This window comes from Lotus japonicus, chromosome 4, assembly GCF_012489685.1.
Source record: "Lotus japonicus ecotype B-129 chromosome 4, LjGifu_v1.2".
In the NCBI taxonomy this organism is placed as follows: Eukaryota; Viridiplantae; Streptophyta; class Magnoliopsida; order Fabales; family Fabaceae; genus Lotus; species Lotus japonicus.
The window spans coordinates 6,439,539-6,457,307 of NC_080044.1; the positions used below are offsets into that span (position 1 = coordinate 6,439,539).

Below are 17,769 nucleotides of genomic sequence, written 5' to 3' on the forward strand. Positions count from 1 at the left end.
TGCGGTAGATGTCTGTAGGAAAATTCATAAACAATATTACAAGTATAAAAAAACACAGGAAAGTCGGCAGGAAATATACCTTTGGATTTACTTGCTATTTTTTCAGGACTGGTTATTTGAGAAATCTATAGGAAATCTATAGAAAAATTTGTAAGAAATAATAGAAATGTTAGCAGTGGGTGTACATGAATCGGGACTGATAATTTGACTGTACTAAAGTATTTAAAGTTGTGAGACATATCTATCACTATCATACTTATTGATAAATATTTATATATTTTGTGGTAAAATGTCATTTTAGACAAAAATCAATGTTCTCTCTTTAATTTTCACTCTCTATTTAACCAAGGAAGGGAGAGAGAAGTCACCTCATTCTTTCTATTTTTCTCTTTTTTCTTTCTATAATGACAAAAAATCTTTAAAATTAACTATATTTCTCACACATTTCTCTCTACTATTTCTTTCTTCTCTATCTCTTCTAAATCAAACAACCATTAATCTCTAGTTGAAATAGGGACCCTTCGCCTTATAATGTAGCACTCGGATGAGGAAAACATGCATGATAAAAGTCATGCATTCATGCACAAGTATCACGATCGAGCTCAATGAAAGATACCTCCAATAGCAGCCGAATCTTCCAATTGATACGTGCCATACATGGTGGAGGAAAGAAAGCTGCCAAATATGTGGGTCTAAATCTAGAAAAAATTATGATTCCAAACCATGACGAACTAATGGCTTCCCATTTCTGACCTTTAGATTGAACATGTTGTTGACAAATGAGCACAAACCTAACCATCCACTGCACGTAATTAACATGCACACCCACTTGCATTCTCCAAAGGCCAAAACCAATTAGAACCCTCCATTTCATATTTTGGTACATGTTGGCGGTGGTGGCGGTGTGGGACAAGAATATGATCGCACCTACGTTGCTCCATAGGCGGGGAACTGAAGTGTTAGAGATTTGATTGAAAGTGGAACCAAGCACCGTTGCCAAACACCACCCAGCACATTTGGTATATAATAATTACATTTCTTAAGTATTTAGTCGAGAGTTTAATTTTTAAATAATGTGTATAGAAACAAATTTGTTGAGAGAAACAAACCCACTTATCGTGATATCAGATTGTCGAGGAGATTAAGTTCATTGATGCTGGCTATAGTAATACATTGGTACAACCAAAGAAGAATAATGGCATGCATGACCCACTATAACTGGATTGGACGACTTCCTATAATTTTTCAAGGATGCCTCAACGCCTACAAATTAACATCTAGGTGGAAAAATTTTGTTTCTCGCGACCTAAATAGTGACGAATCTAAGCAATAGTAACAGGTTGCTTCTGTTTTTTGGTCTGTTTGCTATAGACATCCCTGTTACATATTCTCAGTTAGTGGGAATCTTAAATTTGCTGTTTGCAAGCAACAGTCTCAAGGGTTTTCATGAGACTGTTCTATTTGTAATTGATGTGGCATCAACTCATTTAGTTGTATTTTTTGCAACTAAGGATTGCAACTTAACCGTAACTGTAATTAAAAATCTTAGGAATATTTCAGTATCAACGAATGTTTACTTTATTTAGGGTCACAGTGACTCATTTGTCAGTAACAATGTATCCGTGGAATAGGTTAATCAATTTAGCATTATATTTAATTACATTTTATATGTAAAAACAATCACTTTGCTTACATGTAAATATTTGGAATAATCCTATGAATTGAATCAATCCATAAAACAGAATTGCATTCTGATAATTTTGTTGTTGTGCGAAGAAGGTGGCGATGGAAGGTGGCGATGGGTGGCGGAGCAAAGGCTGCCACCACCACGATAGGTAGGGTTAGAACTACCATAAGATGTGATACTAAATTTTAGCTTTAAAGATAGGAAACAGAAACGAAGAAAGGATCCAAAAATTCAAGTCAGAATACTATCACGGATACCCTTGTTCGCAATTTGCTCCAACAAACATTTCTATCACACTTCGAATCATCACGCCTAAAACAATTTAACTAAGTATCTGTCTCATGAAAGGATTCCTCATTTTCCAGCAAAAAGTATTGGAACCACCTTAACTTAAAAGTGCTTCTTCTTGGATTTGCTCTCCTTTTCTTGCATCTTTCTCTTCCTCTTCTTCTCATTCTCATTCTGCATCAGTTGGTAAGATAATTTATTAAATACACAAATGAAGACAAATGGTTCTTCTTGTAAGGGAAAAAAAAAGATTAATATGTGCGGGTCTAATATGCAATATGAAGATTGAATGCAACACACCTCTGCAACCATGTCACTGAAATCCTCATGCCGTCTCTGTGACTCTTTTTCCTCCTTTGCTTTTGCATACCTGGAATAGTTTAAGCAGAGGTAAGAAACCAGACTGAATGCTAAATTCACTATTCACTAACAGGCAACAATATATCGAAAATGAGAATTCATACTTTGCAGGTAAATCATTTTCCATGGTATCCAACTCTTCTGGCTGTAAAGTGACATCCACTTTATCTGTCTTTTGACCTCTAAGCAAATCAACCTGGAAACCAAGAAATATGTTATTCTACAAGAACATCATGAATAACCCCCTCCCCTCAAAGAGAGAGAGAGAGAGAGAGAGAGAGGAAGATAGAACTTTTTGCTCATACCCTTTTAGCCCCTGACTTATCCTGGGTACCAGTGCCAATCACATAACTGTGAGAGAAAGGAACATAAAAATCAGATGATCAGACATTTTAAAAAAAAGAAAATGAGGTAGAAAAAAATATGTGCAATTTTTGCCTACGTGTGTGTGGTTCCAAACAAAGTTCCTGGATGAGCTTTTTCCTCCTTCTCTTGAAGTACCTTCAGAGGAAATAACAAGGTTAATACACACAACTAACTTATTAAGAGGTGCTAAAACAGATAGAAGAGCAGAAGTAGAAAGACTCACTTGACAAAGAGGCCTTTCAGGTTCCTTCCTCTGCTTCTTTCGAACGTCAATAACACCAGGTGTCTCCACTCCGGTGGGAGTGCTGAAGAGGAAAATGCAAAGATAAAGAAATGAGTTCACAAATAAAAGAGATTAAATGCAACAAAATATCCCAAACCAGTGTACTGTACACATACGATACAATAGAGAATCATAAGCATGGACCAGCTCAGCAAGAAAGTTACGCACAGGACACATTCATGTGGTTCGTTAGGTTAATTATTAACCACTCATCAACTAAACTGGCGACAAGATTGAGCCTTAAATTTCAACCTCAACTGGTAATTTATTATAGGCTTAATTGCAACTTTGGTCCCCGACGTTTACTAATGCCACGATTTTGGTCCCCCACCTAATTTAATTACATGGATGGTCCCCGACGTTGTAGGCCATGTGCAACGTTAGTCCTACCGTTTATTTCTTAATGGAGGAGGCTTACGTGGACGTCCAGTTGGAGAGAGAAAGGAGGTATGAGGAGAGAGGGAAGCACGTGAGTATCACGTGACCCTTATCTGAACCCATTATACCCAAACCCCTGACCTCCCTGGAACGAAGAAGGTAACGCGATTTAGATCCCTAGGGTTTCAGATTTGGGTATAATGGGTTCATATAAGGTTCATGTGAATTCACGTGATACTCACGTGCTCCCCTCTCTCCTCAGATCTCCTTTTTCTCTCAAACTAGACGTCCACGTAAGCCTCCTCCATTAAGAAATAAACGGTAGGACTAACGTTGCACGCAGCCTACAACGTCGGGGACCATCCATGTAATTAAATTAGGTGGGGGACCAAAATCGTGGCATTGGTAAACGTCGGGGACCAAAGTTGTAATTAAGCCTTTATTATATGCTAATTCGAAGAGAGAAACTATAATACCTCAACAGACTATCAACAGACTGAATACCCGCTTCATGTTCCTCCTCCTCCTCCTCCTCCTCCTCCTCCTCCTCCTCCTCTTCCTCCTGCTCCTCCAAGTCACCCCAGTGTTTGCGCTTATCAACAGGCTCTTCCTGCATTGAGAGAACATTTAAGTAAATTACAACTAGGAATCACAACCAAATGAAACATATTTGACTAGTTATGAGCTCCTAACTTTGTCAAATTAACTACTTTTACTATGCCAATAAATGTTGCATTCAATCTACCTCAAGATTGCCTTTCGGGAATTGAATGATAGGGAAAGGAAGGAATGATTCAAGCAATGTATTCGGACATTGCAAGATGACTTGATAAAAGCGGATTTCACTCCTACTTTCAAGATTCTAACATTATCATCTTTATCACATTCACATTTACATGGGCTTAAACTCAAGGAAAAGAGAAATATTACATATCACACGCACAGGGATTATGTATGATCAGTTGCTGTTGAAAAATAACTGCATCCGCAGCAGCTTTGAAATCTTTTTCCTGAAGTATCTTTTGCTTATTTGTACAGTAAAATGATATAATATTTAGAGTAAAACCCCATTTTAGTCCCTAATCACCTATCAATTTAGTCGTTTAAAAATAAAATTTATCAATTAAATCCTTAGAAGTTTATATGCATAATTTTTTTTGTCTCTCTACCTATTTATAACTAATGATGAATGATAAAACCCAAAACAATTGGGTATTTTAAATTTTAAGGATTTAAATTGATAAATGGTGCATCTATTAGGGACTAAAATGGGGCTCTATTCTAACTTTAATGGATGGGTTGCTGCTCAGTTAATCCAAAACTGCAAATAACCCATATCAAAGATAAAGAGAAAGATGTGAATGTCATAATTTTCAAACATTGATCTTAAAAGGTATTGACTTTGTACTTGAACATAAGAAAGGAAACATTGGAAAATTATATTGAGGTGTAGGGTTACCACGCTGATTACACAATAGAACTTATAAACCAACCTCATAATTAGGCTGCTCTTGTTGATGAACACCAGAAACATCTCCATAAAGCGGACGCCCATACTGCACAGATGCAGACAAGTAAAACCGTCAATGAAGTGGAAAAGGGGGGAACGGGGTGTCAAAAGCCCTTTAATGAAGCAGAAATCAGAAATTCACAGTAATTCAATATCAAATGATTAAAAGAAGAGTGAATATAAAAATTGTACTTCATCAACAGGAGGCTTGCCCCAGCCACCATGATGATAACCAAAACTAGCTCCAGGGGGAATTGGAGCATTCAGGCCCAGGATCTTCAGATGAGGGTATGATGGTGGTGGACCATATCTCTGAAATAAAAAAAGGACAAACATTTGATGTACTGAAAGGGACAAAAACTAAGTAAACAAATACAACCCCACCCAAAATACTGATTTTACCTGCATATTAACCAGCCATGGAGGAGGAGCACCCACAGGCATACCAAGAGCTTCTTTTAATTTGTGTGATAACATGCCAGGATTTGCCTCCCACAACTTTACCTGCAGAGCAAGCAATATAACATTGTCATTATCTAACATAAGAACCAAAATATAACTTGCATAGGTGCCAACAATCTTGAAACTTTACTTGTTAGGATTGGTAAATCCAAACAGCCAAACAGTAGAGGAGTAAAATACTTTTAGCTTCAGATAAAGATAAAGAGAGATACAACTTTCCACTAATCAAGGAGATGGGATAAAGATACCTTTTATAGAAAACCCATTGCTCAAAACAAAAATCAGATATAAGAAATATATTTTTAAACATTATATATAGTAATAGTATGTCAGCAATACATAGTTAAAAACCACATTTCAATCAAAATACAAGAGAAAAATGCGTACACTGTAGAGTACACTACAGAATCAAACCTAAAAACTAATTTAAGTTATAGCTTGTATAACTAGATTAAGACATGAAAAGAGAAGGTATTAGCAATCAAAGAAGTTGAAAGAACATGTCTCTGCAACCTGGTAGGTGTGGTGGAGGCAGATTTCCCTAATAACACTAGACAGAAAAGCAACAGTATCAAATACTAAACCTCAACTACTATGTTCATAGATTTGAACCTCAAATTGAGTGCCTGAGTAAGTTGACATTCAACCCACTAAAAAACTAATAATGAACAAAATACTGCAACTGAAAATATATTTCCAGCATAAATAGAACAATATCCTTATACACAGTTACACACCGCTTAAAATTGTTGGCGAGTTTCCAGTAATAGACAATTTAACTTTATCTACGGAGAAGATACATGGATACTACACATTCTGTATTCCATTAACTCATTCATTTAAGTATGTAGTATATCAAATCCAATACAAACATTTTAAAATGAATTATACCTCAAATTCTTTTCCTTCATAATACAAGTCCCCAAGAGATGTCAGCTTTGGCTTTGTCTGATACTTACAGAATGCATCATGAAGAACCTAGCAGCCAAGGAACAAAGTCACTTGAGAAAAGATGTAAATGGTTTTGGCTTCTGAACGTAACATAAAAGCATTCAAGCAAAGAAAATGGTGCAAAATTAGAAAAGGTGAAGACAAAAGAAACCTGATAATCGATATCCATTTTCCCCATTTTTGGCTGTATGCGCTCCCTCTGCTTATGTTTTAACTTTTTACTATCCTCTTTCTCAATATAAGCCTGCATGAGAAAACGTAAGAAAACCTGGCAAGTAAGCAGTACTACAGTAATGAAATAAAATTACTTAAACAATGACACACATGTATCATACAAAGAGAAAATTTCATGTTATAACATGTTCAGTTGAAAGTGAGTTAAAGGATATAAAAGGACGAGTATATAAGACAACAATGGGAAGACAAATAACTCAACATTTCCAGTATAATTAAATGGTACTGTCTATCACAACAATATTTTGAAACAGCAGCACAATTCAGTCATTGAATAAACAATGCTAGATCATAAAGCTGTTTCAGAATACTCTAAAAGATTGACTTTTCAAATGCACAATACCTTATTGATTCTGTAAATAAAAAAATTACACAAACAATTAGTGCTTTAAATGTAGCTTTATTTGTTGGTGGGTAGCTCAGACAAAGAATCAGAAGTCAGAACATATGCAAACAGCTGAGATTGCATTACCTGTCTGAGTTTCTCAATTCCTGTGGCAGCAATGAAATCAGGAAGCTGAAAGGGTCGTTTCTCAATACCTCTTTTCCCCTGCAAAAGCAATAACAAAAATTTTATGAGATACAAGTAATTTATGATGACTCTGAAATTCTCTGGCCAAGCATTATCAATTATAAAACATCGAAGACAAGAGGAATTCAGCCCGGGCATTATGCACACTGAAAAGCATCTGAAAATTCAAAGCAGACTTATTAGCACCTTAATAATAAACAAACGCCCAATGGAATTATATAAAAGAGGACATATGATCATAAACCCTTGTCATATAACACCACATAACACCCATATAGCCAAACACCGACAAGTCCAGGCTTGGTGATTGCCACAACTGCTCCCCTGCAAGCGCCACATACATACATATAAGCATAGTGTTATCAGTATCTTACGATATGTACTATACATATCTCGATACGCTACAAATTCTTGTGTCAACAATACGTATCATGGTGTAAACCTAAAATGTACCAGAATCTCATTTTGCAGCTCTGGTTCGAGAGTTGAATCTTACGACTCAAAGTTGCGTGCAAGTTGCACATTAGTCTGGTCATGCTGCATGACCAGTACAGGTTTCTCGTGCTTTTAGTGTTGATTTTAAAAAAAATGTTAGAAGTAGCTGACTAATATTTCTCCAAAAGATCCACGTCACATTATCAGAAAAATCAAACCCTACTTTGGTCCTCACTACTATCGATTCATGCGACATTTCTGCCTCACCAAAGAAACATGTCTCCTTTGTTGTCTTTTTATCAGTTTTGTTCCCCTGTGCTTCTCTTCTCGACACTTCTCTCCATCTACTAATGTGTTTACTACTGTTGTGCGGGCTAGTGTTGATAAGTTAGATTATGATTCAATTAGTTAGATTATGATTATTTACTAGGATCTAAGTATAGGAAGTAGGAAGTAATTTGCATTTTTTCATCCTATTGATGTTTTTTGGAGGGGTTGAATACTTAAACTTTGTGCAAGCACCCACTACTTTTCTTCTTATTTTGATTTATGGCTTGGATCATGTATTATTTTTAAGGCTTATTATATGATATATCAGCTTATGTTTCAATTTATAACTTGATTTCTTTGTATCATGTATCTTACGATACATAAAAAGAGTCAATTCACATTCAGAAAATAAGTCTTCTGATACGCAATTCAAATCTTGCTTCAATAACCATCAGAAACCTTATCAATCTAATCTACGTCACTCTATCCCTACATCCCACAGGACCACAACCGTCATACATTCTTGTGTCCAAAACTAAAAACTATAAATTTAGAATGGTGACTAACCTGCAAAAAATTTCTCTTCTGACTCCAATGCCTAGGTACTGTTACAGTGTTTCGATAAGATTTCAAGAACACCAGCAACTTTGGATCAGCAGATGTAGCATCCCACACCTTCAAAATGAAAAAATGAAAGTGTTACATAAAATGTGCATGGACTAGAAACTTAGCAGTGAAGACCCAAAAAAATCAAAACTAACTCAAAAAAATATTCCAACCTCAACAACATCAGGCCTTGAGCAAATCTGTTTCAGTTCCGCAATTGTCATACGGCGTTGAAGCTGAAGTACACAGAATAAAACTTTTAGAATAATTATGGTAAAGGATACAATGAGACAAGAAAAGAATGTTAGAAATTGCTGCACCTTTTTCTTCTTGTTTGAGATGATGCCTTTCTCTTTTTGCTCATTATCATTTTCTTCCTCTTCAGAATCAGAGTCTGCCTTCTTATTAGTAGTTGCATTTTCTGCCGACTCATCCTTCTTGCCATTATCCTATAGTTGCATCCAAGTACACACAATTAACCAAACAATAATTGAAGATGAAACTAGTTAAAAAAAATTGACACAAACTCGTTACCTGAAAACCAGTAACAACGCCGAAACTAAACTTGTCAAAGATTTTTCTAAATTCTTCATCCAAGCCTTCGCCTAGCTCGGCCTTCTCCGGCACATACTCAACTTCAATTTGCTCAACTACCTAAAGATTAACACAAATGAAAAGATTATATAGGCATCAGTATCAAAGTTGTATATTAACATACTCATATTTGAACATTCAAGCCAGAATAGTTTCAGTGATGCACAAATTCAATACAAGCACACAACAATTCTTGATCAAATAGAAGACACTATACATCAGGGAACATATATAGATATGCATGAAATAGACAATTTTGTGTTACGTTCACAAACTCTCTCCGGTGATAGTGCAATTATCGATTGAAAACCTAACAAAACCAAAGCGACGCTAGAGAACAAGGAGAACGATGACAACCTGGTGCGGATCAGTATTCTCCTTCGCGGCGGCGTTTCGGTAAGGTTTCATGGAGGCCTTGTTGTTGTTCTTCTGCTTCCGGCGGCGGTTGGCGCGCAGGTTTCCGGTAGATACGGTGGCGTTCTTTCGCGGCCATCGTTGTGGGATTTGGATGAACGCAGTTAGAAATTGAAACAAGATGTTATGGGACGTGTGACAAAATTGTTGTGCTATTTATGGAATTGTGCTTCACAAATCTAAATATAATAATTTAATCTAATCTAAATTTAAATCATATCATATCATCATTGATTTTGTTATTCAATACTCTGCAGCATTTAAATCCTATCATGCTTTTTTCTAAACGTAAATCATATCATGTCTATTATAATTGATATATCAATTAATCATGAATGTGATTATGCGTGTTTCTTTAAATGTTAGATAATTAGGGCAAATTTTTTAAAATTCGGTTTCAAGATCTGTTTTGGAATTAGAAAACATGTGTCAACAAAAGATAAGTTATCTAATTCATTTCTAATATATATTACTATATAGAGGAGGAGATGACTGATGCAGTATCTTAGATAATTAGGAAAAATCTTTTAAATTTTAATGGATTATAATCTCAGCATTACATTTTTTTTATATTGTGGATCATGAGAAAGAATAAAAGGAGAAATCACGGGATTTGTGTATTTTTTTATGAGAATTAACCTGAGAATGACACGTGGAATTTTTTTTATGAGAATTAACGTGAGAATGACACGTCACTAAGAATTAACGTAAGAATGACACGTCACTAAATCAGCCTGATGGAAGTTCTTCTTTTCTAATATATATTGATTGATTGATATTGATATTGATGATTTGGAAATTTCTTGATATGGGATATATGGATTCTTTTCAATTTTTTAATATAAAGGGGTTGGCATGGCCAGCATTCGTGGTGATTGTCGGTGGGAGTGAATTTTTATTGATTTTCAAAACCGCTTTAGTCTGTTTTTCAAAATTACAAAATATAATTTTGTGATCATGGATTTTAGTTTCAATAACATGTAAATTCATCATTATCACCACCCACCACATTCACCACCACCATCGTCGTCGCCACCTCCAATCTCCACCGCCACCACCTCCACATGCATCCCCCATCCGTGCCACCACCACGAACACGACCATTTACCATTGTCACTTGTGTCACTGCCACCTCCATTGTCGCCACCACCACTACCGCTGCCAATACCACCACTACCTTCTAACACCACCACTTCCACCTCCACCACAATCGTCGCCGCTGCCACCACCATCATCATCACGACCACCAGGTAACACCCTCCACTGTCATTCTCACGTTCATTGCAACTACAACCACCTCCACCATCACCACCACTGACATCGACGTTGGCACCACCACCTGCACTATCACCTCCACTGGCGTCGCCACCCCCAACACGACACCACTGCCACTTCCACCACCACAACCGCATTGTCACCATTGTTAGGTAACATCGAAACTCTGTCCCCGCTGCTATCTGGCCCCTCCATTATCATGTTGTCGCTACCACCCATTATTGTGAATTCACAAAGTCGATAATTGTTGTTACTATTGTGGATTTACAAAGTTGACAACAAGTTTTTTAAACACAAAACCACAAAAAAAAATTGTATTTATAAAACTGAAAACTAGTTTTAGTTTTTAAAAATTCAAAACATAAAACCAAAAACCACATCGAACGGGGCGTAGCAATTTAGTATTTCGTACCTTAAGTAAATTGTTGATAGTTGATTCTCAACTCTTATAAATGAAAAAAAACTTATTGATCAACCATTCTATTGCTTAATTTGGTGATTGTGGAACAATAGATTAGTCTTACAGCAATCGGCTATGAGGAAAACTTGGTCAAGACAACAAAAATCATATCATCATATATTATATTTATATCTATATTTATATTTATATTTATATCTTTGGAGGCGGATCTAGTTACAAGATGTTGGAGGGAAATGGCCTCTACAAAGAAAAATAATTGTATCATTAAAAAAGAAAACATTTTCCCCTACAGGTGAAACTTTTGGATTCATCCATATCTATATCCACAGGTGCATATGAAAAATGATTTATGGAGAGAGATTTATCTATTAAAAAACCATTTAAGAAAAGACCATTTCGAAAAAGAATTAAAATCAATTATTTTCACAAAGAACACACGGCTTCTTTATGGTGGACAAGTGGAGGAACTTTTAAGACTTATTTGATTACAGTTTAGAAACTTAAAAATTTAAAAATTTGTTTGTCAGTATTTAAAACTTGTGGAGTAAAGTGCAGTAAACAGTTTTCTTTCTATATCGCCAAACCTTATTTCTCCATATATAAATCTTGTAGATTTATTGAAGACAAAAGAGTGTTGCGATATCATCCGCAATTCTTTTCTTCTTAAGATGGTTTCCCATAAAGCCCGTTTTGTATGGCAAGTTGATAACTACAGAGTAATAAAATGTCCTATCAGACATTTCTTTCCGATTGCCATAGCAGATAAACATGTTCCAACATACACCAAAAGAGTTATTATACCATGAATAATTCGACCATGCATTATTTTATTTCATCACCTGTGATTATATGTCTGTCTACATTTCACCATTACTTTGATGCAAACTATACTTGGTATCTGTTTAACATCAATCAATAGTTCAAAGCAATGAGGTAGCTAGCTGCTATTGCAGTAACAGCAAAATCCCAATCTCAACGCAATAAAACATCTTTATTGTACAACTTATGAGCAACAAAACAGATATGGAAACATGACCACACTTCTAAGTTCAACATAAATGATTAGGGTACAACAACATTACAGTATACTAACTAACTTCGGCTCATGGAACCATGAACTTACCTCAGCGGCTCAGCTAGCATACTGAACCGGCAGCAACAAATTTCAGAGAAGCCCTCTTCTTCTTTTGTAATCACTAACTGTCAGCGTCAGCGCATGCCTCCTGCCATCATTCTCCAAGACTTTAAATCCAACTGTTGCTTCTATTTTTTGTTTTCTTGCCATAAATCCTGCCTGAGCTCCTTGGGCTCCGCCGAACTTTTGAAGTAATGCTAAGGAAATCGGCAGCTCAAAATTGTGCAATGAATACGACTCTGTCCCTTGGTCCACTGGAGCACTTGTATCCACTAACTTTCCAGCATCAGCAGCGGCTTCCAAGGCTGCAACAGTAGCCACCATGCCAGCCTCCGCCGGTACTCCTGTTCCATTGCTGCCTGCGTCAGCCACTATGCCATTGGTACTATTATTCCCACTTGCTGCCTTATCACCAGGTTTTGAAACATAGTAATTCATTGATCTAGTCCATCTCCTTGAGAAGGGATCATAACCTGCCTCCCCTGCTTTCAAACCTGTATTCACTGGCTTCATTTCAGAAGCATTTTTGAAGTTCTCAAACCTGTTCTTTCGGTTCATCTCAGCCAGCTTCAAAGCCTTAGCATCCTTCACCTTTTCTTGCCTGGAGGCCTCTAACTCTATCAGTCGTGCTTTGATCCTCTCCACTTCTGACTCATCATTCTTACTTATTGCTATTTCCATTTCCCTCCTCAGCCTATCCTTCTCAGCAGCAACATTTAATGGCCGTGACGAGGCGGACTTTTTCTCTTGTAACATCTGCTTCACAGTAGCCGCTGAGTAGACAAATGTGATGGCTTTTTGTATTGCTTGTTTTTTTTCCAACACATCTTGTTTGCTTGGCATACGGCCACCACTTCGCTCTACTTCCTTAACCCACTGTTTGAACTCCTCTTCAAGTGGAGCAGAGTCGCTAATCATAGCCATTTGCCACCTAGCAGCAGAACTTTCATTTCCCCAGACAACATTCAAATACTTGTATGTAATTTTATTCTCTAACTTATACTGCCGATCAGGATCTGAGGCATCAACATTTTTCACCATGCAGAGCCGGTAGATAGGTCCAGATTTTGACCTACCAATTCCAACTCTTACGAAGCAACCAACTATTAACTCCTCAAAGAAAGGCTCCATAAACCATTTGGCAAGTTTGGACCTGCGAATAGTTATTTCCTTTATATCCTGAAAGGATAGTCCCTCAGACCCAGATAATGCTCTATCATCATCGCTATCTACCATTCCTCCATCCCCAGTTGACCCGTCATCATCACTGTGAGACCTACTTTCACTCTCACTATGGCTTGAGCTACTGAGACTTGTTGATGTGAAAGGTTTGCGCTTTGGTGGGGAAAAATGGCGGGTCCCTGAACTTCTAGTTGCTTCTTTCAATCTGCGGTGAGCTTCTGGATCTTGCTGCTTCATTCGCTTAGCACGCAATTCATTTAATGCCTCATTCTTGGCTGACCTATCAGCAGATCTGGCCGCAGCACGCATCCGAGATGATGACAGTGGTGGAGACTGTTTCCTAGGCACTGTTGCCTTTCCTTTATCCCTCTTCAATGCTATCTTCCCCAATAAACTTTTATCATCCTTTTTAGCAGCCCTATCCGAAAGGATCATCTCTCTCTGAAGTTCTGACATCTCAGAAAGCTTCCGCCTATCATCCTCATCCTTATAAAGATCATCGCCGATATTCGATTCATCACTGCTATCACCCTCATGATCGCTGCGACCATCATCATCTCCTTCTTCCTCCTGACTGCCCAAATCATCATCTCTTTTGGTCGGATCCAGTCTCTTCTTCACAGGAACCTGCGATCCAGACCCTTTTTTCCTGCTCGCGTAATTGAGCTCATCATCCGAATCATCATCCCTCGAATCACTCCCGCCATCCGAATAAGATCCACCACGCCGTCTCCTTGAAGGCGGCAGAGAATGCCGATTTCTCCCGCCCGCGCCAGTTCTTCCCGCAGCCTCCAAAAGCAAATTTTCCAAATCTGCCATAGCCGCCTCCCCTGCTTAAACTTCAAATGTAACCTGCATTCAACCACACTATAATTACTGACCCATTATGACAGCATTTAATTGGGTGCATGACATCAATCTTAACTACGCAAGAAACAATTATGATGCAATGTTAACAAAAATAGAGACAAAAATGTTCAGTTCAGTTCAGCCACATGGGTATTCTATATATCATATATGCGAGTAAAATTGGGACTAGGGGACCAACAAAGTGTAGCACAACTGGTAGATAATTGAGCTCCTTAAGCATCTAGTCCAAGGATCATCGATCCCTGGTAGTGCGTATGGAGGAGCATTTGTTGGTAGATCCTACCCGTGATTTCAGAGACTCGAGGGATTAAGTCTACCGGTTGTGGGCTACTTGGGAAACCAAAATAAATAAATAATTGGAACTAGGGTTTAAGATTTGACTTTATTCCCACACAAATCACTCATCATGGCAACTGAAATCATAACTACAATCAATCAATAAGCAAATTATTTCCGCTAGATTCTATCTAATGATGCAAAATTCACAAGAATCCCTCACCTAAATAAATATTCAAGAACAACAAGATCTGGGTATGATGCGAAAGAAGCAAGAAAATTTGAATGAAAGAAACGATAGATCGAGAAGCTTACTGGTACAGAGAGATGCAGGGGAAGCGAATTCACCACCTTTCACGAGATGGCTTGAGATTTTGCAATGAAGAGATTGAGGGTTTAACCATAGAACAAGGGTTTGACTTGAAGAGTTTGAAGAACCGAATCCTAGATTTAAGATACGTTGTCAGGAAACATCTAGAGAGAGATAACAAAGTGATCGGTTGTGTTGTTGACCGTTAACACTTAACTCATAAGTCATAAACAAGTAGAGTAACAAACAGAACTAATGCGCGTTTGATGGTCGAGATAGGGTAAGAGCAAATTATGATAGTAAGATAGAGAGTTGGATAAAGACAGAATATGATAAAAGTATAATAGACATTCTTATCCTATCATAAGTTTGATGTGGACTTGATAACGATAAGATATGATATAAATGATGAAAAATATATTAAATTTTTATTTGAATAAAAAATACATAATATTTTTTGAAAAAACAATTTCTAAACTAATTTTTTTAAAATTGATTGATATATTATATTTAAATTTTTTATATTTTTATAAATGAGTATGTTTTAAAATTAAATAAAATTTAATTAATTCTTATTAATTAGCCTATTTAATCTTTTTCCCAAATGGGGCCTATTTTAACTAAAACTATATACTATATATTTAACCAATTGGTTTTACTTTTTAGTAGTGGCTGTGATAAAAAATAATTAAATTTAACAAATTATTAAGAATATTTTTTCAAATGTACTTCATATTTAAATTATAAATTATTATTAAGAATATTTGATAGTTCTTGATTACTTTTGATTTTGGTTTCAATTTTTTTTAAACCTAAATTCAAAAAAAAATGTATGATAAATAATCCAAAAAGTAATTCTTGGCTCCTTTTGAAAAGCCTGTACTGGGAGATCATAAGATTTGATAATTTATCATTTGAAAAAAAAAATAACTTTTCATTTGAGATCATAAGATTTGATGATTTATGATTAAATGCAAGCGTTAAGATAGAATCGTTGTGGTTTCAAGAGTTGTTATTGAGTATAATTGTGAACTAAGTACAACATATATACAATACAATATGTTTTATAAAGGAAGAATTTAGAACCTCAATTAAAAAGCATATTAGAACTTAATTATCAAGTTTGTCCTCGTAGGATAGCTCAAGTGGTAGGAGCTGGGGACATATGAGTTGGGTAGCGGGAGGTCCGGGATCGATTCCTAGAGGATGCAATTTATCTTTCCGATGTATCAATTTTTTTTTATCAAGTTTGAATTAATGTTAGTAGGGATTTCTCGATCTTTGGTTGTTGTCGCAAACGGTATAAGAATGTAACATTTGGATAAAAAGATTGTAAAAACTATATTGACAAGGTAAGACGACTACAACTTGAGACAAGAAATGTTTAATCAATTAAAAACTATTTTGGTGTGGATGATAAAAGTCATTTACGAAATGTATTTCGGGCGAATGTAAGGTTTAAGACTGCATATGAATATGTTGTTGAAGTCACCACTTATTTCATACATAAATATGTCTTTTGATCCTTTTGTTGGAGAAAATTATCATGGACAATCTTTGTGGCTTGATTTTTCTTTATTGTTAAAGGAGGATACTCAAAACTTTACTCGCTTGTTGCAACATGTTAGGAACGATGAGCATGCTTCGAATGTATGATTAAGATAGAGCAATGATAAGTGCAATTGAGACTATTTTTCCAAATGCTCATCATCGATGGTAGGGATGAACATGGGCCGGGTAAATCCAATGAACCCACCCAACCCAATCTGATCCAATAGAAAAAATGCGGGTTGGATCGGACAATCGGGTTAGTCGGATGGATTTTACTACAACCCAACCAAGTTCGGATCGGATTTCAGATTCAGTTCAAATCCATCCAACCCAACCCAGAATCCATACGTATAATAATAATTTTTATAATTTTACTCATACTTGGAGTGTTAGTGTCGGAGTGATGACTTTTTGAAACTTTGAGACTTAAGTATTTGTAGTTATTTGTCATATTTGAACTTAGAGTATTTGTTCGTAGTTATTTGTTACATGTTTATATATAGTTATTTGGCATGTTGGAGACATCTAAGTTCTAAGTGTCATGGCATGACATTTAGTGTTGTTTTTGACTTTTTAGATACTATTTATATTAGATTGTTTCATGTCATTTAGTAATTAAGTTTTATGTTTTCATGATATTTGGTTATATGTCATTTATGTGGTATTATTTCTATAACATTTTGTGTCTTTTTCATGCTATTTAGTATAATAACATATTTAGTATTTTTTATAACTTTTTCTTAATTTATAATAATTTTTGCAAGATTTTTTAATATTTCAGATATATTATTATTTTAATATATGGACCCAATAAATCCATCCAACCCAATCCAAACTTCGTCGGGTTGGTTCGGATCGGGTCCGAAGAAGAAATTCGTGAAATCCAACCCAACCCAACCCATACAATTTTGATCGGTTCAGATTTTATTTTGACCAAAATCTATCCAACCCAACCCATGTGCACCCCTAATCGATGGTGCTTGTATGGTGCTTGTAGCATTTAATCAAAAAGGTTGCAGAAATCTTGGTGAACACTCTAATCATGAGACTATGAAGACGCTTTTGCAGTCATATTTGAGCAACGTGTGCAATGCCTTCTCAATCAGTAATGAAAAAATGCAATGCATGTCCCAATCACATAACATTTTGTGTAGAATAACATTTTCACTCAATATATAAGTAGCATCAATCAATTGCTCCTATATCAAACGCATGGGGGAACCGACAATTGCTCCTATAGCATTTTCAAAACTAGTCAATAAATCATTTCAAGTTTTTGTATGGAAATATATCACAATGATGGCGATCTCATGGCTCAAGGTATTCTGTTGGAACAACAACAGGAATACAGATCAAGAGTAGAGAGAAACACACGAAAG

The 17,769-nt window shown here is 36.2% G+C and overlaps 2 protein-coding genes across 2 annotated transcripts; both read right to left on the reverse strand.

Annotated features, from left to right (window-relative positions):
* Positions 1-1,860: 1,860 nt before the first annotated feature.
* On the reverse strand, positions 1,861-9,502 carry LOC130714352 (uncharacterized). Its single transcript, XM_057564248.1, has 18 exons — positions 9,314-9,502; positions 8,897-9,016; positions 8,683-8,811; positions 8,536-8,598; positions 8,324-8,431; positions 6,992-7,069; positions 6,437-6,529; positions 6,226-6,312; positions 5,275-5,376; positions 5,065-5,184; positions 4,856-4,918; positions 3,839-3,972; positions 2,925-3,006; positions 2,778-2,836; positions 2,641-2,686; positions 2,440-2,531; positions 2,276-2,345; positions 1,861-2,149 (listed from the first exon to the last, which is right to left on the reverse strand). Exons 1-18 carry the CDS (start codon positions 9,362-9,364, stop codon positions 2,078-2,080), a joined length of 1,569 nt encoding a protein of 522 aa, XP_057420231.1. The 5' UTR covers positions 9,365-9,502; the 3' UTR covers positions 1,861-2,077.
* Positions 9,503-12,038: 2,536 nt separating this feature from the next.
* On the reverse strand, positions 12,039-15,046 carry LOC130710918 (protein RTF1 homolog). Its single transcript, XM_057560311.1, has 2 exons — positions 14,845-15,046; positions 12,039-14,235 (listed from the first exon to the last, which is right to left on the reverse strand). The coding sequence occupies exon 2, from the start codon at positions 14,200-14,202 to the stop codon at positions 12,232-12,234; it is 1,971 nt and encodes a 656-aa protein (XP_057416294.1). The 5' UTR covers positions 14,203-14,235; positions 14,845-15,046; the 3' UTR covers positions 12,039-12,231.
* Positions 15,047-17,769: the final 2,723 nt, after the last annotated feature.

Bases quoted from the DNA above. Each gene is read 5' to 3' on its own strand.
- LOC130714352 (XM_057564248.1), bottom strand. From the start codon at position 9,364: ATGAAACCTTACCGAAACGCCGCCGCGAAGGAGAATACTGATCCGCAC. The intron at 8,812-8,896 runs GTAACGAGTTTG...ATGCAACTATAG, and splicing joins GCGTTGTTACTGGTTTTCAG to GATAATGGCAAGAAGGATGA. The intron at 4,919-5,064 runs GTACAATTTTTA...GCATCTGTGCAG, and splicing joins GCAAGCCTCCTGTTGATGAA to TATGGGCGTCCGCTTTATGG.
- LOC130710918 (XM_057560311.1), bottom strand. From the start codon at position 14,202: ATGGCAGATTTGGAAAATTTGCTTTTGGAGGCTGCGGGAAGAACTGGC.